This window comes from Oncorhynchus masou, chromosome 3 (assembly GCF_036934945.1).
Source record: "Oncorhynchus masou masou isolate Uvic2021 chromosome 3, UVic_Omas_1.1, whole genome shotgun sequence".
Lineage (NCBI taxonomy): Eukaryota > Metazoa > Chordata > Actinopteri > Salmoniformes > Salmonidae > Oncorhynchus > Oncorhynchus masou.
The window spans coordinates 15,830,599-15,855,266 of NC_088214.1; the positions used below are offsets into that span (position 1 = coordinate 15,830,599).

Sequence of the window (24,668 nt, forward strand, 5' to 3'; positions counted from 1 at the left end):
ATCACGGCATATTGGCTCATCATGAATAATTGACGCAACTGAAGTCATGACCGCTTTCTCAGGTAGGCAGTCGTCATGATGTTGTCACACTATTGTGGCTTGTTAGAAACATCAGTAAAACAGTAAAGATATTGAAACATTACAACATAGTCTACACAAACATAACATACAATTCAGAAGTTACAAAAACATACATAAAAGGGCCTGCTGTGCCAGCAAGAGAGCACAGAAGATAAGAGACCTACAACATGCGTCAGAGGCGCGTGAGACCGCCCTATGCCACCAGCGTTCGCCTCGCGCGGAGTAGGCTGTAATTCCCACACACTCATTCATTCTCCCACTGGGACGAAGCAACTATAGTCCGTGCGCGGAGCTAAACTGAGACTCTTCCTTACAGCGCAAATGGCTGCGAGTTTCTGCAGAACGACTTGTGCGTTTATATGGATGTTTGCAGTTGTTTCAACCGCTCGAGTATACCCACCGAACGAAGGTAAGGAGTGGAGTGTTTTTTGAGTATTTTGGGGGATTTAGGGAGGGTAACGTTACGGTTATCCGCAGTATTTGGTTAGGCTACTCGCCGTGTCTTCATTGAGGGTCAGTTTCGGTCCCTTTTCGACTACTGGAAATTGATAGATCTTATTATTTGGTAATAATAACATTTTAACCTGTTTACACATTTGGAGTAGTTTGCACATCGATTGGTTCAGCAAGTCCCAACCTGCGTTCTGTAGGATCCGCTCGGATAGATATTCAATGAGGAATGTCCCTTTTCTGTCCAACCTGCTGCTGACTGGATAGCGCAGTTTTTCCTCTTTCATTTTACTTTTATCCAACAATTGTATAACAAACCTACAATTTTCATAATCTCAACAAGAGGTGTAGCCTTACCACTATTTTTCTTTATCAGGTTCAGTCTTTTACACTTTTGTTTTTGCTCAATTTCATGCAGGCCGTAGCTTTTTCAGACTGGAGTAATTTGAACAGAGGCACAAATGGAACGTCAGACAGACAGTACGGTTTTCATCACCGTTTTGTGACCGGGGCCTACCCTACTGCCTATGTTTTACGTGTTTTTCTATCCTAACCCAGGGTTGTGAGTTACTAGCTACAAGATATGTTCAACGTGTATCCCAAAATCTACATTCGTTCCAGTAAATTTATTAAGATAGTCATTTTATGCATTTTGAGTTATGCTCTTATGATTATCTTATTGCAATTTCTGCTTCTGTATGAAAATGTATAGGCTCTTATTGAGCCCAAGAGTAGCAGAAAATTGACTAATTTCCATGTATTGAGACGGAATAGGAAATCACTTTCCTTATCTCTGTAACTGTGTGTTTCAGTGACATTACTGGACACAAGGACAGTTCCTGGGGAGCTGAAATGGGCAGCCAATCCCACAGAAGGAGGGGTGAGTGAGGACTTACCAAAATCAAATCAAACTTTATTTTCCACATGCACCAAATACAACAAGTGTAGACTTTACCGTGAAATGCTTACTTACAGGCACTTAACCAACAGTGCAGTTCAAGAAGAAGAAAGTATTTACCAAGTAGGCTAAAATAAAAAGTAATAATATAGAGTAGCACAATAAGAATAACAATAAAGAGGCTAAAGGTAGTTGAGGTAATCTGTAAATGTAGGTGGGGGCAAAGTGACTATGCAAAGGTAACAAACAAACAGCAAGTAGCAGCAGTGTACGAGGGGGGGGGGGTGTCAATGTAAATTGTCCAGTGGCGATTTTTATGAATTATAAGCTGTCTAATGGCTTGGGGGTAGAAACTGTTGAGAAGCATTTTGGTCCGAGACTTGGCGCTCCGGTACCACTTGCCGTGCGATAGCAGAGAAAACAGTCTATAACTTGGGTGACAGGAGTCTGACAATTTTAAGGGCTTTCCTCTGACACCGCCTATTATATAGGTCCTCGTTCGCACTCCCCTCTGTAGCGCCTTACGGTCAGATGCAGAGCAGTTGCCATACCAGGAGGTGATGCAACCGGTCAGGATGCTCTCGATGGTGCAGCTGTAGAACCTTTTGAGGATCTGGGGACCCATGCCAGATCTTTTCAGTCTCCTGAGGGGGAAAAGGTTTTGTCGTGCCCTCTTCACGACTGTCTTGGTATGTTTGGACCATATCACCAAGGATATTGAAACTCTCGACCCGCTCCACTACAGCCCCGTCAATGTTAATGGGGGCCTGTTCTGCCCACCTTTTCCTGTAGTCCACGATCAGCTCCTTTGTCTTGCTCACATTGAGGGAGAGGTTGTTGTCCTAGCACTACACTGCCATTTCTCTGATCTCCTCCCTATAGGCTGTCTCATCGGTGATCAGGCCTACCACTGTTGTGTCATCAGCAAACTTAATGATGGTGTTGGAGTCGTGTTTGGCCATGCAGTTGTAGGTGAACAGGGAATATAGGAGGGGACTAAGTACACACCCAGTATTAAGGATCAGCATGGCAGACATGTTGTTGCCTACTCTTACCACCTGGGGATGGCCCATCAGGAAGTCCAGGATCCAGTTGCAGAGGGAGGTTTTTAGTCCCAGAGTCCTTAGCTTAGTGATGAGCTTTGTGGGCACTATGGTGTTGAACGCTGAGCTGAAGTCAATTAACCGCATTCTCACATAGGTGTTCCTTTTGTCCAGGTGAGAAAGGGCAGTGTGTAGAGCGATTGATATTGCGTCATCTGTGGATCTGTTGTGGCTGTATGCGAACTGGAGTGGGTCTAGGGTGTCCGGGAGGATGCTGTTGATGTGAGCCATGACCAGCCTTTCAAAGCACTTCTTGGCTACCGACGTGAGGGCCACGGGATGGTAATCATTTAGGCAGATAACCTTCGCTACCTTGGGCACAGGGTGTATGGTGGTCTGCTTGAAACATGTAGGTATTACAGACTAGGTCAGGGAGAGGTTGAAAATGTCAGTGAAGACACTTGACAGTTGGTCCTCGCATGCTTTGAGTACACATCCTGGTAATCCGTCTGGCCCAGCGGCTTTGTGAATGTTGACCTGTTTAAAGGTTTTGTTCACATCGGCTACCGAGAGCAATATTACACAGTCATCCAGAACAGCTGGTGCTTTCGTGCATGCTTCAATGTTGCTTGCCTCGCAGCGAGCATCAAAGGCATTTAGCTCGTCTGGTAGGCTCGCGTCACTGGACAGCACGTGTCTGGGTTTCCCTTTGTAGTCCGTAATAGTTTTCAAGCCCTGCCACATCCGACAAGTGTCAGAGCCAGTGTAGTAAGATTCAATCTTAATCCTGTATTGACGCTTTGCTTGTTTGATGGTTCGTCTGAGGATATAGCGGGATTTCTGGTAAGCGTCCGGAATAGTCTCCCACTCCTTGAAAGCAGCAGCTCTAGCCTTTAGCTCAATGCGGCTGTTGCCTGTAATCTAACAACGACTACTTTAGTGACAATGTGAAGATGGACTGCATTCTACTGCACCCTCCAACTCTCTCTCTTACTCTCTCTAACACTCTCTTTCTCTATTTCTCTCCCACTCTCCCTTTACAACTTCTTTGTTGGTTTAAGTTATTGGTGAACTGAATTTCTCTCCAGACTCCTTTCCAGTCTCCCCTGGTTCATTTTATTTTACTGAACTGCTTGATTGACAAGGTCCTGGTCCCCATGCACTGAGCCCTTTGATTGCCAGAACCCCCCCCCCCCCCACAGACACACACTCACACTCCCGTCTTCTCATCACTGTCTGGGCCAGTTTACAGCTTTATGACCAGATCCCATTGAACACCTCTATACACTCTCTGGCTTGCTACATCTAAAGCTCTCACCAGCAGGGTGAAGACATATTATTATTACATGGTAATAAGATGCCAATTACACATAGTTAGAAGAGTTCACCATACAGCTCCATACAACGTCCTTGATAAACTATCCAAGATAAAAGCGTGGAAGGTTTTGTAGTCACTGAAGCTGATTAATGATTCTAAATTATGTTGGGGCCTCCCGAGTGGCGCAGTGGTCTAAGGCACTGCATCACAGTTGCTAGCTTTGCCACTGGAGATCCTGGTTTGAGTCCAGGCTCTGTCGCAGCCGGCCGAAACCAGGAGACCCATGGGACGGTGCATAATTGGCCCAGCGTCGTCTGGGTTAAGGGAGGATTTGGTTGGCAGGGATGTCCTTGTCCCATCGCTCTCTAGTGACTACTTTGGTGGGCCGGGCACAATGCACGCTGACATGGTCACCAGTTGTAAGGTGTTTCCTCCGTCACATTGGTGTGGCTGGCGTCCGGGTTAAGTGAGCAGTGTGTCAAGAAGCAGCGCGGCTTGGCTGGGTTGTGTTTCAGAGGACGCATGGCTCTCGACCTTCGACTCTCCCAAGTCCGTACGGGAGTTGCAGCGATGAGACAAAACTGTAACTACCAATTGGGTACCATGAAATTGGGGAGAAAAAGGGGTCTAATAATCGGAATGTTTGTATGTGTGTTGCCAGTGGGAGGAGGTGAGCATCATGGATGAGAAGAACATCCCCATCAGAACGTACCAGGTGTGTAACGTGATGGAACCCAGCCAGAGCAACTGGCTTAGAACTGACTGGATCCCTCGGTCTGGTGCGCAGCGCATCTATGTCGAGATCAAGTTCACCCTCCGGGACTGTAACAGCCTGCCTGGAGTCACTGGCACCTGCAAAGAGACCTTTAACCTCTACTACTATGAGTCTAACAATGACAGAGAGCACTACATCAGAGAGAGCAACTTCCTCAAGATCGACACAGTGGCAGCCGACGAGAGCTTCACTCAGGTTAGGACTCTTGCTTCATTATTACTCTCTCTGTCAAAGTTTCAGATCTGACGGTATGTTGATTTGATGTTGTTTTTTCAGTGTAAAAATTACTATGAGGTAACATTGTGTTGCAATGGCTATTGATAATTATTAATGATATTATTATTATGATCAGGTGGACATCGGGGATCGCATCATGAAGCTAAACACGGAGGTGCGTAATGTGAAGGTCACAACCCGGAAGGGTTTCTACCTGGCGTTCCAGGATGTTGGCGCCTGCATCGCTCTGATCTCAGTTCGCGTTTTCTACAAGACCTGCCCCCTCAGCATCCGTAACCTGGCAACCTTCCCAGATACTAACACTGGAGCTGACACTTCCTCGTTAGTGGAGGTCAAGGGGTCGTGTGTGAACCAATCAGAGGAAAGGGAGGAGCCTAAGATGTATTGTGGCGCAGATGGAGAATGGCTGGTTCCCATTGGTGGGTGTGTCTGTATCCCGGGATACGAGGAGAAAGGTGGAGCCTGTCAGGGTAAGGCATTTGATTTACATATATTTCAATTTAATTACCACATTTTATTTGAAATTATATCGAACTCTGGGTGTATGCACTTAGTCGACTGAGCTAAAGTTAAGTCATCGGCTCTGAGCTCTGGAAGAGACATGGAAATAGGAGAGACTGTCGGGAACAGATGTTCAGATGTTCTGTTTTATAGCACGCCATTTCTCTCTCTATTAAACACACGGAAACACACACACACACACAGCAGTTGAGGCTCAATGCTTCAGTAGGGAGTGATATACAGCTGTGTGACTATTCTGACAACCTTACTTATGATGACCATAGCCGCAGCCTGCGGACCCAGCGGAGAATGTGTGTGTGATAGTAGAGAAAGGGGTACCTATCAAATTGTTCTGTATATGACAGACACCAGCTTCTCTCTCCCACTCTCTTCCTCTCTGTGCCTCTCTCTCCATTCATACCTCTCTCTCTTTCTCCATAGTAGAGTTAATGACATCTGAAAGCTGTTTTCTTTAACAAGATTGAACTAAACCCTTGACTTTGGTCAGCTTTGATCTGAAGTGAAGGACCGGCTATTTTTAACAGTATATCCTTTCCCCCGCTCTATTAAATCAAGACAGCCCCCTCAGGACTGGACTACTCTAGTGGTGCCAAAGTACTCTGACTTAATGACCTACTGGACTGAATATTACATCTTAGCATTTCCATCATGTCACTTAGCGCAGTGGTTCCCAACCAGAGCTACTAGGACCCCTGGGGGTACTTGGCCTATCCACAGGGGGTCGTTTAAAAATATATATATACAGTATATATATATATATATATATTACCTTTATTTAACTGGGCAGGTCAGTTATGAAAAAATTCTTATTTTCAATGACGGCCTAGGAACAGTGGGTTAACTGCCTGTTCAGGGGCAGAACTTGTCAGCTCAGGGATTCTACCTTGCAACCTTTCGGTTACTAGCCCAACGCTCTAACCACTAGGCTACCTGCCGCCCCACTTGAGAAAAATCATGAGACTATAGGCCGACAGGTAAAATGCACATGAGGGGGTACTTCAGGGGTACTCCAGGCAGAGCTAAATTTAGTTGTTGGTACAGTAACCAAAAAAGGTTAGGAACCACTGAATTAGTGGACTAGTGACCAACAAGGACATAGAGAAACAGGGAAAGAATGAGGCAGTGAATGAGAAGAATACTTTATAGCTCTATAGAGAGCTATGAAGAAAGAGTCCCCCCTCCCCCATGGGAGAAATCAAAAGGTGGCCCTCTCTCACAGCCTCGCCTGCCATTGGACGGATACAAGGTGGATAGTGGGAAGGGGAGGCATTAATCTTCAATGTGGGCTCGCTAAAGGCTTGTGGAGGGTTGGAGGGAGGTGGAGGGGTGGAGAGAGAGGGAGGAGAGGAGGAAGGGATTAGTTTGTGAATGAGGGAGGAGTTCTATGAGGAGGCCATTGGTGGATTAAGTCATTAATGACAGCCCAGCCTCCCAATTGTTGCTGTGTCGCAGTGTTAGAGGGGGTGCACGAGGGGTGAACATGGAAGAGGTTCAGGGTTACCCCCCCTCCCCTAATCTTTATCCCCCACCTGTGTACCTCACCTGCAACCCCTCTAATGCTCCGACACAGCAACAATTGGGAGGCTGGGCTGTCAGTGACGCCTTATGCCACCGATGGCCTCCTAATATAACTCCTTCCCCATACTAATCTCCCCCCCACCATTCCCCATTAAGAGCAGGGTCATGTCTGTTCTACCCAAAATTGCTACATTACTGCAAAAATGGAAGTAGGGAACTAGTCTGTCGGAATTAAAAACTATAATTGTGATGAATCAAAAAGGATAACAGTTTCATTTAAGGACCCAAAACTGGACAGCTGTGCCATATAGATGGCAAAATAGTTGAGATTTTCGACGTACCGATACCATGGTTTATGTATGAACTGATACTCAAAACTATGCCGGATTCAAAACGTAGAACTTTTCAATGTAAATTATTATATAAAATTCTTGCAACCAATAGAATGTTATATATACGGGGGATACAGCCTATTCATCTCTGCAGATTTTGCTGCGAAGAGACAGAATCATTAGATAATTTGTTTTGGTACTGTCCATACAACAAGATAACTAATGTAAAACATACTGTGTCCGTAAAACGTATATACTGTATATACTACCATTCAAAAGTTTGGGGTCACTTAGAAATCTCCTTGTTTTTTAAATGAAAGCACTTTTTTTTGTCCACTAAAATAACATCAAATTGATCAGAAATACACTGTGGATATTGTTAATGTTGTAAATACTATTGTAGTTGGAAATGGCTGATTTTTAACGAAATATCTACGTAGGCGTACAGAGGTCCATTATCAGCAACTATCACTCCTGTGTTCCAATGGCACGTTGTGTTAGCTAATCCAAGTTGATCATTTTAAAAGGCTAATTGAACATTAGAAAACCATTTTGCAATTATGTTAGCACAGCTGAAAATTGTTGTTCTGATTAAAGAAGCAGTAAAACTGGCCTTCTTTAGACTTGTTGAGTGTCTGGAGCATCAGCATTTGTGGGTTCGATTACAGGCTCATAATGGCCAGAAACAAACAACTTTCTTCTGAAACTAGTCAGTCTATTTTTGTTCTGAGAAATTAAGGCTATACCATGCGAGAAACTGCCAAGAAACTGAAGATCTCGTACAACGCTGTGTACTACACCCTTCACAGAACAGAGCAAACTGGCTCTAACCAGAATAGAAAGAGTGGGAGGCCCCGGTGCACAACTGAGCAAGAGGGAAAGTACATTAGAGTGTCTAGTTTGAGAAACAGATACCTCACAAGTCCTCAACTGCCAGCTTCATTGAATAGTACCCCCAAAACCAGTCTCAACGTCAACAGTGAAGAGGCGTCTCTGGGATGCTGGCCTTCTAGGCAGAGTTCCACTGTCCAGTGTCTGTGTTCTTTTGCCCATCCTAATCTTTTCTTTTTATTGGCCAGTCCGAGATATGGCTTGTTCTTTGCAACTCTGCCTAGAAGGCCAGCGTCCCGGAGTCGCCTCTTCACCGTTGACATATATTTGTATTTATTTTTTATTTTTATTTAACCTTTATTGAACTAGGCAAGTCAGTTAAGAACAAATTCTTATTTACAATTACAGCCTGCCAAAAGGCCTCCTGTAGGGACGGGAGCCTGGGATTTAAAAAAAACAAACAATATAAATATAGGACAAAACACACATCACAACAAGAGACACAACACTTCATAAAGAGAGACCTAAGACAACATAACAAGGCAGCAAAACATTACAAAACAGCATGGTAGCAACACAACATGCCAACAGCATGTCCACAGCACAAAGGTCAAGAAGGTAGAGACAACAATACATCATACAAAGCAGCCACAACTGTCAATAAGAGTGTCCATGATTGAGTCTTTGAGTGATTGAGATAAAACTGTCCAGTTTTTGAGTGTTTGTTGCAGCTCGTTCCAGTCGGTAGCTGCAGCGAACTGAAAAGCGGAGCGGCCAAGGGATGTGTGTGCTTTGGGGACCTTTAACAGAATGTGACTGGTAGAACGAGTGTTGTATGTGGAGAATTATGGGCTGCAGTAGATATCTCAGATAGGGGGGAGTGAGGCCTAAGAGGGTTTTATAAATGAGCATCAACCAGTGGGCCTTGCGACGGGTATCAGAGATGACCAGTTTATAGAGGGGTATAGAATGCAGTGATGTGTCCTATAAGGAGCATTGGTGGCAAATCTGATGGCCGAATGGTTAAGAACATCTAGCCGCTCAAGAGCACCCTTACCTGCCGATCTATAAATGATGTCTCCGTAATCTTGCATGGGTATGATGGTCATCTGAATCAGTTAGCTTGGCAGCTGGGATAAAAGAGGAGTGATTACGATAGAGGAAACCAAGTCTAGATTTAACTTTAGCCTGCAGTTTTGATAAGTGCTGAGAGAAGGACAGTGTACCTCTAGCCATACTTGTAAATACTTGTATGAGGTGACAACCCTCAGAGGTAGTAATCACACTGGTGGGGAGCGGGGCATTCTTCTTCATTCTTACTACCACATGACCTTTGTTTTGGAGGTGTTCAGAACAAGGATAAGGGTAGAGAAAGCTTGTTGTACACTGTGTGTGTGTGTGTGTGTGTGTGTGTGTGTGTGTGTGTGTGTGTGTGTGTGTGTGTGTGTGTGTGTGTGTGTGTGTGTGTGTGTGTGTGTGTGTGTGTGTGTGTGTGTGTGTGTGTGTGTGTGTGTGTAATTTGCCCCCAAAATATATGGGGAATTGGAGTAATCAGACAACTACATTGACGCTACAGTCTATCTGCTATATTAAAGCTGATCTACCCCCTGATAAAAAAATGATATACAGTTGTTTTTAAAATACATTTAAAAAAGAGCAGGGTCATGCACGAGGTTGATGAAGACATCAAAAGAGAGGAAGCGAGGGAGAGACTGAGGAGGAGCATAGAGACAACAGAGGCGGTTTAAATGGGAATGGGACAGCCACACTCAGGAATAAAAGAGGATCTCTGCATATTGTTCGTTTTATTTGAGTTTTGTCACCTACTTTTTAGAGGGACTTTGTTCCGCTGTGGCTGCTCATCTGCTGCTGATAATCTGTGTTGTTATGTGGGTTACATCTCTGTGTGTATGTGGGTGGTATTTGTGCGTGTTCAGTATGTGGATGGTATCTGTGTGTGTTTATGTATGTGATTGGTAAGAATCCAAGATGGCTCAGCAGTAAGACGTGTTTGTTTTCATCCCATGTAAATATAGTCTTTTTCAGAGTTTTTTGTATACATTTCAATCTCTTTTTTTCCATTTTCAAAATAAATATACATTCCTGCAACCTGCCTCACCCAATGCTGTACGGATCAGCTATTTTTTGAGACCTTATAACTGGAACCTCCATCGGAGGCTAGCCAGCTAATTAGCTACGAGCTATTTAGTCATTGTTAGCCTCTGCAAGCTGTCTTACCTTTAGCTCGGACTCCTGCCGCTTTAGCCTGGATAGCCCGGATAATACCTGCCAGTCTGCACAGCGCGATACCAGCCCTGATTATATGGGGGCTGCTTTTTCCACTACATCACCGGATTCCTGCCGCAAGCTCTGGACCATTACACCAGATCTTTGCAGCTAGCTAGTTACTACTGAGGAGCTATTGTGGCTAACGCCCTTGTCCAGAATCATGCACCAATTAGCCCCGAGCTAGGCTCATCCCACGGCTAGCAAACGAAGTACACCAACTACAACACTTCTCTTGCTAATTGGCCTGGACCCTTTGTCGGCACGGAGCCCCGCCAATCCATCACGACTGGTCTGCTGACGTAACTAGGCCGATGTGCTCTCAACTGGCCTCTGCGTCGTGGATGTTTGGTGATGATCCATCTGCTAGCCCCGGCCTGCTAGCTCCCTGAATGCCGTGTCTCCCGCTCGCTCAACGTAGTAATCGACTACCGAACTGTTCCCTGTTTCATCTAGTGCTGCTCATTGGACCCTATGATCACTCGGCTACACAGCCGATGCCTGCGGGACTGTCTATTAACACAAACCGGAACCCCCAACAGAAGCTAGCCAGCTAACTAGCTACTAGCTAGTAGTCAGTTAGCCACTGCTAGCGGTTATCAGCTAACCTTAGCCCGGTCAAGTCCTGCCAGTCTGCACAGCGCGATTCAACCCAGAGCATACCGGACTGCATTTCCTCCACCAAATCTCCATATCTCCGGAGCGTCCTACCGCAAGCTCTGAACCTTTCACCTGGATCAGCACAGCTAGCTAGCTGCTATCCAAGTGCCTACTCCTGGCTAACGTCTCTGTCCCGAAGCAAGCACCAGTTAGCCGGAAACTAGCCTCGTGCAAGGCCTATCTCTTGGCTAGCTGAAGAGGTCCATCAGTCACTTCTTGGGCTACCTATTTTGCTAAGTGACCTGGACCCCTTTTACTGCCGACACAGAGCACAGCCAATCCATCACGACTGGTTAACTGAGGTAATCCGCCCGAGGAGGTTTCAACAGGCTCCTCCGTCGCGACGTCCCCTGAAGGCCCATCCGCTAGCCTGCTATCCGCGGCCCGCTAGCTGTCTTGAGCATAGCGGACTGTTAGCTGAATAGGGCCATCAGCCAACTTCTTGGGCTACAATACCTATTTTTCTAAGTGGCCTGGACTCATTTTACTGCCTACATGGAACCCTGCCAATCCATCACGACTGGTCTGCCAACGTAATCATCAGAGGGGGCTACAACAGACTCTTCCGTCGCAACGTCTCCCTCAGGCCCTTCTGCTAGCCTGCTAGCCCCGGCCCACTAGCTGTCTGAATCTCTGTGTCTTTTCACCTAGCTACTCACTGGTCCCTATGATCACTCGGCTACGCATGTCTCTACCTAATGTCAGTATGCCTTGTCCATTGCTGTTTTGGTTAGTGATTATTATCTTATTTCACTGTAGAGCCTCCAGCCCTGCTCAATATGCCTTAGCTAGCCCTTCTGTTCCACCTCCCACATGCGTAGTGACCTCACCTGGTTTAAATGGTGTCTCTAGAGACAAAACCTCTCATCGTAACTCAATGCCTAGGTTTACCTCCACTTTATTCACATCCAACCATACCCTTGTCTGTACATTATGCCGTTAATCTATTCTTCCGCTCCCAGAAACCTGCTCCTTTCACTCTCTGTTCTGAACGCACTAAACGACCAGTTCTTATAGCCTTTAGCTGTACCCTTATCCTAATCCTCCTCTGTTCCTCTGGTGATGTAGAGGTTAATCCAGGCCCTGCAGCGCCTAGCTCCACTCCCATTCCCCAGGCGCTCTCATTTGTTGAATGTAACCGTAAAAACCTTAGTTCCATGCATGTTAACATTAGAAGCCTCCTCTCGCTAAGTTTTTTTTATTCACTGCTGCAACACACTCTACCAGCCCAGATGTCCTAGCCGTGTCTGAATCCTGGCTTAGAAAGGCCACCAAAAACTCCTGACATTTCCATCCCTAACTATAACATTTCCCGACAAGATAGAACTGCCAAAGGGGGCGGAGTTAGCCTGCAGAGTTCTGTCATACTATCAAGGTCTGTGCCCAAGCACTTCGAGCTTTGACTTCTAAAAATCCACCTTTCCAGAAACAAGTCTCTCACCGCTCCCGCTTGTTATAGACCACCTTCAGCCACCTGCTGTGCCCTGGACACCATATGTGAATTGATTGCCCCCCATCTATCTTCAGAGCTCGTACTGTTAGGTGACCTAAACATGCTTAACACCCCGGCCATCCTACAATCTAAGCTAGATGCCCTCAATCTCACACAAAAGATCAGTGAACCTACCAGGTACAACCCCAAATCCGTAAACACGGGCACCCTCATAGATATCATCCTGACCAACCTGCCCTCTAAATACACCTCTGCTGTCTTCAACCAGGATCTCAGTGATCACTGCCTCATTGCCTGTGTCCGTAATGGGTCTGCGGTCAAACGATCACCCGTCATCACTGTCAAACGCTCCCTAAAACACTTCAGCGAGCAGGCCTTTCTAATTGACCTCTACACAGACGACACTATTCTGTATACTTCTGGACCTTCTTTGGACACTGTGCTAACTAACCTCCAGACGAGCTTCAATGCCATACAACTCTCCTTCCATGGCCTCCAACTGCTCTTAAATGCATGTAAAACCAAATGCATGCTCTTCAACTGATCGCTGCCCGCACCGGCCCGCCTGCCCAGCATCACTACTCTGGACGGTTCTGACTTAGAATATGTGGACAACTACAAATACGTAGGTGTCTGGTTAGGCTGTAATCTCTCCCGCCAGACTCACATTAAGCATCTCCAATCCAAAATTAAATCTAGAATTGACTTCCTATTTCACAACAAAGCATCCTTCACTCATGCTGCCAAAAATACCCTTCGTAAAACTGACTATCGTATCGATCCTTGACTTCGGGACTCATTTACAAAATAGCCTCCAACACTCTACTCAGCAAATTGGATGCAGTCTATCACAGTGCCATCTGTTTTGTCACCAAAGCCCCATATACTACCCACCACTGTGACCTGTTTGCTCTCGTTGGCTAGCCCTCGCTTCATATTCATTGCCAAACCCACTGGCTCCAGGTCATCTATAAGACTTTGCTAGGTAAAGCCCCGCCTTATCTCAGCTCACTGGTCACCATAGCAACACCCACCCGTAGCACGTGCTCCAGCAGGTATATTTCACTGGTCACCCCTAAACCCAATTCCACCTTTGGTCGCCTTTCCTTTCAGTTCTCTGCTGCCAATAACTGGAACGAATTGCAAAAATCACTGAAGCTGGAGACCCATATCTCCGTCACTAACTTTAAGCATCAGCTGTCAGAGCAGCTCACAGATCATTGCACCTGTACATAGCCCATTTGTAAATAGCCCATCCAACCATCCCCATATTGTCTTTTTTTTCTTCTTTGCACCCCATTATCTCAACTTGCATATTCATTTTCTGCACATCTATCACTCTAGTGTTAATTGCTAAATTGTAATTGCTTTGCCACTACAGCCTATTTATTGCCTTAATTCTACCTCATTTGCACACACTGTATATAGATTTTTTTCTATTGTGTTAATGACTGAACATTTGTTTATTCCATGTGTAACTGTGTTTGTGTCGCACTGCTTTGCTTTATCTTGGCCAGGTCGCAGTTGTAAATGAGAACTTGTTCTCAACTGGCCGACCTGGTTAAATAAAGGTGAAATAAAAATAGAAAAAAAATATCTGTGCATATGTGTGGGTGGTATCTGTGTGTGTGTGGTATACATTTGTAGTCAGAAGTTTACATACACCTTAGCCAAATACATTTAAACTCAGTTATTCACAATTCCTGACATTTAATCGCAATAAAGATTCCCTGTTTTAGGTCAGTTAGGATCACCACTTTATTTTAAGACTGTGAAATGTCAGAATAATAGTAGAGAGTGATTTATTTTAGCTTTTATTTCTTTCATCACATTCCCAGTGGGTCAGAAGTTTACATACACTCAATTAGTATTTGGTAGCATTGCCTTTAAATTCTTTAACTTGGGTCAAATGTTTCAGGTAGCCTTCCACAAGCTTCCCACAATTAGTTGGGTGAATTTTGTCTCATTCCTCCTGACAGAGCTGGTGTAACTGAGTCAGGAATGTAGTCCTCCTTGCTCGCACATGCTTTTTCAGTTCTGCCCAAGAATGTTCTTTGGGATTGAGGTCAGGGCTTTGTGATGGCCACTCAATACCTTGACTTTGTTGTCCTTAAGCCATTTTGCCACAACTTTGTAAGTATGCTTGGGGGTCATTGTCCATTTGGAAGACCCATTTGCGACCAAGCTTTAACTTCCTGACTGTCTTGAGATGTTGCTTCAATATATCCACATAATTCTCCGTCCTCATGATGCCATCTATTTTGTGACGTCTCTCCTGCATCAAAACACCCCCACAGCATGATGCTGCCACCCCTGTGCTTCACGGTTGGGATGGTGTTCTTCGGCTTGCAAGTCTCCCCCTTTTTCCTCTAAACTTATTAATGGTCATTATGGCCAAACAGTTCTATTTTTGTTTCATCAGACCAGAGGAAATTTCTCCAAAAAGTACAATCTTTGTCCCCATGTGCAGTTGCAAACTGTTGTCTGGCTTTTTATGGTGGTTTTGGAACAGTGGATTCTTCCTTGCTGAGCGGCCTTTCAGGTTATATCGATATAGGACTCATTTTACTGTGGATGTAGATACTTTTGTACCTGTTTCCTCCAGCATCTTCACAAGGGCATTTGCTGCTGTTCTGGAATTGATTTGCACTTTTTTTTAAAGTATTTTCATCTCTAGGAGACAGAACGCATCTCCTTCTTGAGCGGTATGATGGCTGTGTAGTCCCATGGTGTTTATACTTGCGCACTATTTTTCGTACAGATGAATGTGGTACCTTCAGGCATTTGGAAATTGCTCCCAAGGATGAACCAGACTTGTGGAGGTCTACAAAAACAATTCTGATGTCTTGGCTTTTCCCATGATGTTAAGCAAAGAGGCACTGAGTTTGAAGGTAGGCCTTGAAATACATCCACAGGTACACCTCCAATTGACTCAAATGATGTCAATTAGCCTATCAGAAGCTTCTAAAGCCATGACGTAATTTTCTGGACTTTTCCAAGCTGTTTAAAGGCACAGTCAACTTAGTGTATGTAAACTTCTGTTCCACTGGAATTGTGACACAGTGAATTATAAGTGAAATAATCTGTCTGTAAACAATTGTTGGAAAAATTACTTGTATCATGCACAAAACTATAGTTTAACAAGAAATTTGTGGAGTGGTTGAAAAACGAGTTTTAAAGACTCCATCCTAAGTGTATGTAAACTTCCAACTTCAACTGTATGTGTGTATGTGGAAGGTGTCTGTGTGGGTGGTGCATGTGTGAGTGGTAATTTTGTGTGTATTTGTGGGTGGTATCTTTGAGTGTATGGGTGGTGTTTGTTTGTGTGTGGGTGGTATCTGAGTGCGTGGGTGGTATCTGTGAGTGTGTGAGTTATGTTTGTGTGTATTTGTGGGTGGTATCTGTGAGTGTGTGGGTGGTATCTGTGAGTGTGTGGGTGGTGTTTGTGTGTATTTGTGGGTGGTATCTGTGAGTGTGTGGGTGGTATCTGTGAGTATGTGGGTGGTGTTTGTGTGTGTGTGGGTGGTATTTGTGAGTGTGTGGGTGGTATCTGTGAGTGTGTGGGTGGTATCTGTGTGTGGGTGGGTGGTATCTGTGTGTGGGTGGTATCTGTGTGTGTGGGTGGTATCTGTGAGTGTGGGTGGTGTTTGTGGTGGTATCTGTGAGTGTGTGGGTGGTATCTGTGAGTTGTGTGGTGTTTGTGTGGGTGGTATCTGTGAGTGTGTGGGTGGTATCTGTGAGTATGTGGGTGGTGTTTGTGTGTGTGTGGGTGGTATCTGTGAGTGTGTGGGTGGTATCTGTGTGTGGGTGGGTGGTATCTGTGAGTGTGTGGGTGGTATCTGTGTGTGGGTGGGTGGTATCTGTGAGTGTGTGGGTGGTGTTTGTGTGTGTGTGGGTGGTATCTGTGAGTGTGTGGGTGGTATCTGTGAGTGTGTGGGTGGTATCTGTGTGTGGGTGGGTGGTATCTGTGAGTGTGTGGGTGGTATCTGTGAGTGTGTGGGTGGTATCTGTGTGTGGTATCTGTGAGTGTGTGGGTGGTGTTTGTGTGTGTGTGGGTGGTATCTGTGCGTGTGTGGCTGGTATCTGTGAGTGTGTGGGTGGTATCTGTGTGTGGGTGGGTGGTATCTGTGAGTGTGTGGGTGGTATTTGTGAGTGTGTGGGTGGTATCTGTGAGTGTGTGGGTGGTATCTGTGAGTGTGTGGGTGGTATCTGTGTGTGGGTGGGTGGTATCTGTGAGTGTGTGGGTGGTATCTGTGAGTGTGTGGGTGGTATCTGTGAGTGTGTGGGTGGTATCTGTGAGTGTGTGGGTGGTATCTGTGAGTGTGTGGGTGGTATCTGTGAGTGTGTGGGTGGTATCTGTGAGTGTGTGGGTGGTGTTTGTGTACAGTGCCTTCAGAAAGTATTTCCAACCCTTGACTTTTTCTTGTGTTAGGGTTAGGGTTAAAAAGTGGGATTAAAATAGATGTGATTGTATTTTTGTTGTTGTCAATTATCTACCCAAAATTCACAATTCTTCCAGCTCTGTGAAGTTTGTTGTTGATCATTGCTAGACTACCATTTTCAGGTCTTGCCATAGATGTTCAAGTAGATTTAAGTCAAAACTGTAACTCGGACACTCAGGAACATTCTCTGTCTTTTTGGTAAGCAACTCCAGTGTAGATTTGCTTTGTGTTTTAGGTTATTGTCATGCTGAAAGGCAAATTCATATCCCAGTGTTTGTTGGAAAGCAGACTGACCCTGGTTTTCCTCTAGGTTTTTGCCTGTGCTTAGCTCTATTCAGTTACTTTTTATATAAAAAAACCTCCTTGGTAATTGCTGATAACAAACATACCCATAACATGACGCAGCCACCATCATGTGTGAAAATATGAAGAGTGGTACTCAGTGACGTGTTGGATTTTCCACAAGCATAACACTTTGTATTCAGGACATGAAGTTAATTTCATTGCAGTTTTACTTCAGTGCCTTATTGCAAGCCGGATGCACGTTTTGGAATATTTCTATTCTGTACAGGCTTCCTTCTTTTCACTCTGTCGTTTAGGTTATTATTGTGGAGCAACTACAATGTTGTTTCGTCTTCAGTTTTATCCTATCATAGCCATTAAACTCTATAACAGTTTTAAAGTCACCATTGGCCTCATGGTGAAATCCCTGAGTGGTTTCCTTCCTTTCCAGCAACTTAGTTAGGAAGGAAGCCTATACCTTTGTGACTGGGTGTATTTATACACCATCCAAAGTGTGTTCAGTGTGTTTTTTCCATCTACCAATAGGTGCCCTTCTTTGCGAGGCATTGGAAAACCTCCCTGGTCTTTGTGTTTGAATCTGTGTTTGAAATTCACTGCTCGACTGAGGATCTTACAGATAATTGTATGTGTGGGATACAGAGATGGGGTAGTCATTCAAAAATCATGTTAAGCGCTATTATTGCACACAGAGTGAGTCCATGCAACTTATTATCTAACTTGTTAAGCACATTTTTACTCCTGTGGAGTCACTGGCCTATACACCAAAATAATGAAAAAGTCAAGGGGTGTGAATACTTTCTGAATGCACTGTATGAGAGAGAGATGTGAATTTGTAAGATGTGTCCAAGTGTGAGAGAGATGTCAGAGAGATATTATGGCTGTAATTCACTCCTATGTACCTTCAGTGCACTCAACTGAGCATTCGGCATTTGGTTGTGTGTATGCTTTTCTAAGTGTGTGTATGCGTGCATTTGTGCATGTGTGGAAGAGAAATGGAGAGTGAGTTGGAGTGGGACAGAGAGAGAGAGATTGTGGGTGCAGATAGCCGTACTGAGTGTGTAATTGCAGTAGACATCTCATCACATCTGTCATAATTATAAGCAGATGTGGGACTTGTCCAGGTACTCAGCTCTGTTTGTGTGTGTGTGTACATGCTTCTCTCTATGTGGGAGAATCCTGAATACATGATCATCACCTGTCTAGTGAGAGAGGAGAAAGAGAGAGGGATATGGGGATGAGATAGATAGAGTTAGGGGGTGGGAGAACGAGAGGAGAGTGAAAAAGCAACATTCACAGTAAAGGTGCCCTTAAATTTCTGTCATCTTTGTAATTTACATATTCTTTTTTTTTACAGAAATGCAAATCCAGAAAATGCTAATCCAGCTCTTTACATAGTTGTGTGTCTACTTCTGTGTTGGTTTCCCTGTTCTCTCTCTCGCTCTATCTCTTCCAAAGGAATAGAGATATTTCAAATATTATATTATGTCAATATACATTGTTACAAACTGCAGAAATGGTTAAAATACAATAGGGAAAATAAATAAACATAAATATGGGTTTTATTTACAATGGTGTTTGTTCTTTGCTAGTTCCCTTTTTTAGTAGCAACAGGTCATACATCTCACGGTGGCTTTTATGGTGGCTTTTCTCAATAGCAAGACTATGCTCACTGAGTCTAGTCAAATATAGTCAAACATAGTCAAAGCTTTCCTTAATTTTTGGTCAGTCACAGTGGTCAGGTATTCTGCCACTGTGTACTCTCTATGGCCAAATAGCGTTATAGTTTGCTCTGTTTTTTCGTTATTTCTTTCCAATGTGTCAAGTAATTATCTTTTTGTTTTCATGATTTGGTTGGGTCTAATTGTGTTGCTCTGTGGGGTCTGTTTGTGAACAGAGGGGACTCACATATGTGATCGACCGGCTCTATTCGGTCTTATGAAGCAACATTTGTTTTTTACATTGTATAAAAGTAGAGACTCCGAGCTAGAAAATGTTATCATACACTTGTCGTGTCTTTACTATCATTAAACTGAAGACTTATAAGTTTTATCAAAGATTCTCTGTAATTAGTATTGCACGATTAGACTGATTAATCATGTACATGTAATGAACAAGGAAGTCGGGGCACCAAGGAAAAATATTCAGATTACAAGGTTATAATTTCTTAAAATAACTTTTCAAATATTTTATCTGATCAATTAGCCTTCGAATTAATGAATTATTTACTTTACCTCACGTTAGTCTCATTCCAAACGTCGTAAATTGTTGGTTATCTGCACGAACCCAGTGTTCACTATGAGTCATCCATACATCAATTGTCTTAAATCATTTATTTATTACGAAGTAATTCACAGAAATGCGTAAATATGGTTACAAGAAATGATAGGAGAATGTGCCCTAGTGGGCTAAACCGGCATGGCGGCTTGTTAGACAAAAGGGGAAGTGGGGGTCGACTAAGAAGTCACTACATGTAATAATCTGGGTGTCGTGGGTGTGGAGTCAAACGCAGGAGACAGAGAGTACAATGCTGTGCTCTTTAATTGCACTAACGCACCACAGGTTGCTCACAATAATAACGGCCCCAAAACACAGGGAATGAAAAATGACTACTGAAAAATGCACGACCAGGAACTAACACGTTCCTCTACTACAGAGCCGAAGGTTACAATGAATAATCCCGCACAACAACCAGGCGGGCCGGCTGTCGAATAAAGACAAACTAATCATCACAAACAGGTGCTACCAATAAACATACAAGGAGGGGAGGAAAGACAAACAGTGGCAGCTAATAGGCCGGTGACGACAACCGCCACCCGACCGGGAAGGGCAACCACCCTCAGTCGGACTCGTGACACTACAGAGTGATAATTATAACAATTGAAATGCTAATCCCTTGCACATGAACGCTCACTCATTCGGGAACAATTGCAATCAATATATATATATATAAACGCTCAGTGTGTTGTCTTGATCGCTGGTGAAAAGTTTGTTTCTTTTTGTAGAATTGTCCATCTCTCTCTCTCTCTGTCGTGGTTATAGTGGATAGTTCAGAGTGACATTCATTCGTTTCGTAATAGAGTGGATGTTTCGGGGATTGTTGTTCTTCGCATTCAATGATACCGAATTCCTAGCTGCAGACTAGTAATTAATATCAAAGACTCGTTCTTATTCTGTCGGTATCGATAGTCTAAGAGTTTAACCACGTGGTATGGTTCAAATATTCAGCAATGGTCCACAACCTTTGTCCTCCCCTAATGGAGAAAAACATGGTCTGCAACCTTTAATCATCTCGTAATTGAGGTAGGCTTGGTCTGCTGATCGAAAACCCGAGTGGGGGTTTTATTTTTTTCTAACTGGCTAGCTTGCCAGCTACTTCCAGTCACAAATGAGAGAACACCTCACTGTGGCCATTTTACTCATCCTATCAGAGCTAGTTAGGCTGTTTTTATGTTATCCAGAGCATTGGTGACTGAAACTGTGCAGCTGGCAAAAATTGAATTACGCTTTTTTGCCAACGTTTACTGACACCGGCCATATTCAACGGGTGTTCAGAGTTCGTAAACTGGTCAGTTAATCTGCGCTCTAGCATACTCAGACAAGAGTGGTCTGAAATCGGAGTAGATAGCCAGAGCGAATTTACCAGCTATGTCTATTGACAGTTGTCGCAGTGACATCATGAACATTCTATTGAAATGGTTACTTGCATAGTGGAGTCTTTTTGTTTAGACATGTAGCTAGCTAAACAATGAAACATAATCCCAACTCATAATGTTACTATCCTGCACGAATCTGCAGGTAGCTAACCAATAAGGTTCAGTGTTAGCTAGCTAACATTAAGCTATAACTAGCAATGCAAATGGCTCTGAAATACGCATAGTATTACTACACAGAACATACATATAACATTAACTAACGAGACAGCCAGCTAAGGTTAGCCAGATAGCCAACAGCACATTTTAACTTGAAATTAAAATTACTTTCTGACAAAATTAGAAACGTGTAATATCTGAAAATGTTGCTAGCTAGACTATTTTTACCTGTATACATCCTCCTCTCTGTCACAGATACCATGGTTGCCCTTAGTTTGAAGATGTAATCTGAAGACAGGTGTTTTATACAATAGCCTTCTGTGTGTTCTCTTTTCGACTCCCTCGTAATATTTGCAATCAAATGCCTGAATTTTCTCCATCTCCTTAGCTATCATATTGTAATTCCACTGGGCATTCCAGATGCCAGAGCTGTTTTCAAAACTCGGTCCTCCAGAAAGTGGAGAGCAACACTTTTGCAATTCTACTACAGTACTTGATATCTTTAAAAAAAAGTTGTGTTACAAATGATTGCCTGCACATACTGATCAGCTCATGTTATAGACAGAAGCGTGCTACATGGCAGACCAATCCAAACTCATCTCTCGGCATATCCAGCCCATCCATTTTTCTCAGCCAATCATGGCTTGCGGGAAGGTTCCCGTCCTTTTCTGTGGCTAAAACAACTAGGCTCGTAATTTAACAATTTGCTTCGTATTTACAGATGGCATGCAAGTTTGTTATTAAGACACATGAAAGTTCACATGTTCCAGAAGGCATTTCTTCCAAAAAACCCATTTTGATTTCTAAAAAAAGTTTACATTCAAATGGAGTGCAACATACGCTTCATTTCCTGAAACGAGTCACATATGTGCTTACTGGACTCTTATCCAGGTTCATATCTCTGTAGGTGATGGCTTTGTTATGGAAGGTTTTTTGAAATCAACAAAGCATGAGAACTTAGCTTTTGTATTGTTGTAGTCTGCTTTTAATGCATAGAATTTTCCCAAGGTTGCTGTTGACACATATCCCATGGTAGTTATTGAGATCACATTTGTCCTTGGTTCCAAATATTGTGGAAGATGCCAGAGCTGAGGATGATGTTAAAGAGTTTAAGCATAGCAAATTGGAATTTGTGGTCTATATATTTTATTTCATTGAGGATACCATCAACACCACAGGCCTTTTTGGGTTGGAGGTTTATCCTGTACATTCAATGTAATTGCACAATCCAGTGGGTTCTGGAAGTTTTTAGTAGTTGATTCTAAGACACCTCACTATTACAGTGAAACGTTTTGTCCAGGAAGTTGTCTTGAAGGGGTTGAATTTGTTGTTGCCTAATTGTTTTTGGTAGGTTTCTACACTATTTTCGTTCCATCTATGACATTTCTTAATATTATGCAGTTTCTTTGGCTTTGATTCCTCATGATTTGAGTATTTCTCTGTTCAAGTAGACTGATTTTGCTGTGATCTGATAAGGGTGTCAGTGGGCTGACTGAACGCTCTGAGAGACTCTGTATTGATGTCAGTGACAAAGTAATATACAGTACTACTGCCAAGGGATGAGCTGTAGGTGTACCTACCATAAGAGTTCCCTCAAACCCTACCCTGAGGTTGTGGCTGTGGGTGATATGGTGTGGGTGTAGGACCTCTTGGTGTGGATCCTCTTGGTACAGGGGGGGGGGCTGCATTTCTGGGAGGGTGTCTCGCTGATCTGGACATGGTGTCCATTTCTCTATTGCTCCTGTATGAGGTGCAATTCATTAAAAATCCTGCAATGTGATTTTCTGGAGAGAAAAAATTCTCGTTTTGTCTGTCATAGTTGAAGTGTACCTATGATGAAAATTACAGGCCTCTCTCATATTTTTAAGTGGGAGAACTTGCACAATTGGTGGCTGACCAAATACTTTTTTGCCCCACTGTATTTGGTTTTGAGGCACAGTCCTGGTAAATGCTTGCATTCACCCACTGTGGCTGGGTGAAAGGATTTTTGAGGTAGCAGGGTTGAGATTTTCTGTTTCTTGAGTCGGAAGTGCCCCTGAATGTTCCAGTGTGTCAGCTGTCTTGGTGCTGGATAGAGGGAGGGACAGAGTGATGGATAGATGGAGCAATACATGAGGGCAGGATGGACATCAGAGGGAGTTATGGGTTAGACCTGGAGAAAATTAGACGTTTTTCATAGTTAACTGTTGTGGAGTAGTAAACCCAAGGCTGTCCCAATCACTGCTCTGTGGTCTTGGTATTCTTGTAAATTGTAACACAATACAGCTCCTAAATCTTCATCTGATTCAGTAATCCCTGTTCTATTCTGCTACTACCTGCCTGCAGCTCTTGTGAGCTAAACCAGAGTTCCTATCCAGATGAACTATGATTATCCTCAAAGGAGACGTTTGTCAACACCTCTGCAGTGACACACAGTGAGTGGTGTAGTTAAACACAACAGGACATCTGTGTAAGGGTTGGATATTATACTGTAATGACTACTCTGAGAGAGTGAGATGTCTGTCTGTCAGGCCTACCTAAACCAGGATTAGATCCTTCCTCACCAACACACACACACACACACACAATGTACTCACACATGTACGTGCACACATGCACGCACACACACCTTGTGGGGACACACAATTCAGTCCCATTCAAAATCCTATTTTCCCTAAACCTAATCCGTACTCTTACCTTAACCCAAAAACATAAACCTAATGCTAGCTCCTATCCCTAACCCTTGCTCCTAACCCTGACCCTTAACGTAATTCTAACACGAACATTAACCTTAACCCTAAACCCCCTAGAAATAGCATTTGACCCTGTAGGGACTAACAAAATGTCCTCAGTTGGTCAAATGTTTGTTTGTTTACTATTCTTGTAGGGACTCCTGGCCCCCACAAGAAGAGTTAAACACGTCCACACACACACACACACACACACGTACACACTGTTACATCTGTCACTGAATAGGTGTTGACACTCCAGAATTCATCTTTCCTTCCTCCATCAGTCGACCAAACATGCTAGTAATATACTAGTTTAGGTGGATTTAGTTTCACATTCTCACAGCTTTTAGTGTGTGTGGGGGGGCTCAGGCTGGGGGAGGGGCGGTTGGAACCAACAGTGAGAATATCAGCATGTCAATATCCCCCTGCAATAATGATTCCCTTTATCTCGCTCTCTCACAGCTTACTGAGTTCATAGCAGAAAGATTTCTACACTCATTTACTCACTCTACCTCACTCCGCCTTTTCACACACACATACACACACGTGAGTTGTCTCCATAGACATTAAAACTAGTAGATAGTGTTAGCGCTGACGTCAGTTTGAAGCATGTCATATTGCTGAATGTGCTGATTGGCACCATAAAATCGCTAAGGATCATGGTGAAAGTGGCTGTATGGTACATCATGGTTGATGTAGTCCTTTTCATCCTGCGTGAGTGCGCGAGCCTCCTCATAGTCTGCCGGCCCGTGATTGGTCTGTGTCAGCACGTAGTCCTGTGTGAAGACAAATGTAGTAGTTCGAACGGATCACTATTTAATTAAATATCTAGTAGTTAGAACGCATCACTATTTAATTAAATATCTAGTAGTTAGAACGCATCACTATTTAATTAAATATCTAGTAGTTAGAACGCATCACTATTTAATTAAATATCTAGTAGTTAGAACGCATCACTATTTCATTAAATATCTAGTAGTTAGAACGCATCACTATTTA

The 24,668-nt window shown here is 43.7% G+C and overlaps 1 protein-coding gene across 1 annotated transcript in view; it reads left to right on the forward strand.

Annotated features, from left to right (window-relative positions):
* Nucleotides 1-352: 352 nt before the first annotated feature.
* LOC135511001 (ephrin type-A receptor 4-like) overlaps nt 353-24,668 on the forward strand; it is a 59,530-nt gene continuing 35,214 nt past the window's right edge. The window contains exons 1-4 of the mRNA XM_064932425.1: nt 353-490; nt 1,344-1,411; nt 4,452-4,760; nt 4,918-5,272. Coding sequence (XP_064788497.1) covers nt 403-490; nt 1,344-1,411; nt 4,452-4,760; nt 4,918-5,272 — 820 coding nt within the window. The 5' untranslated portion in view covers nt 353-402. The remainder of the gene's footprint in view (nt 491-1,343; nt 1,412-4,451; nt 4,761-4,917; nt 5,273-24,668) is intronic.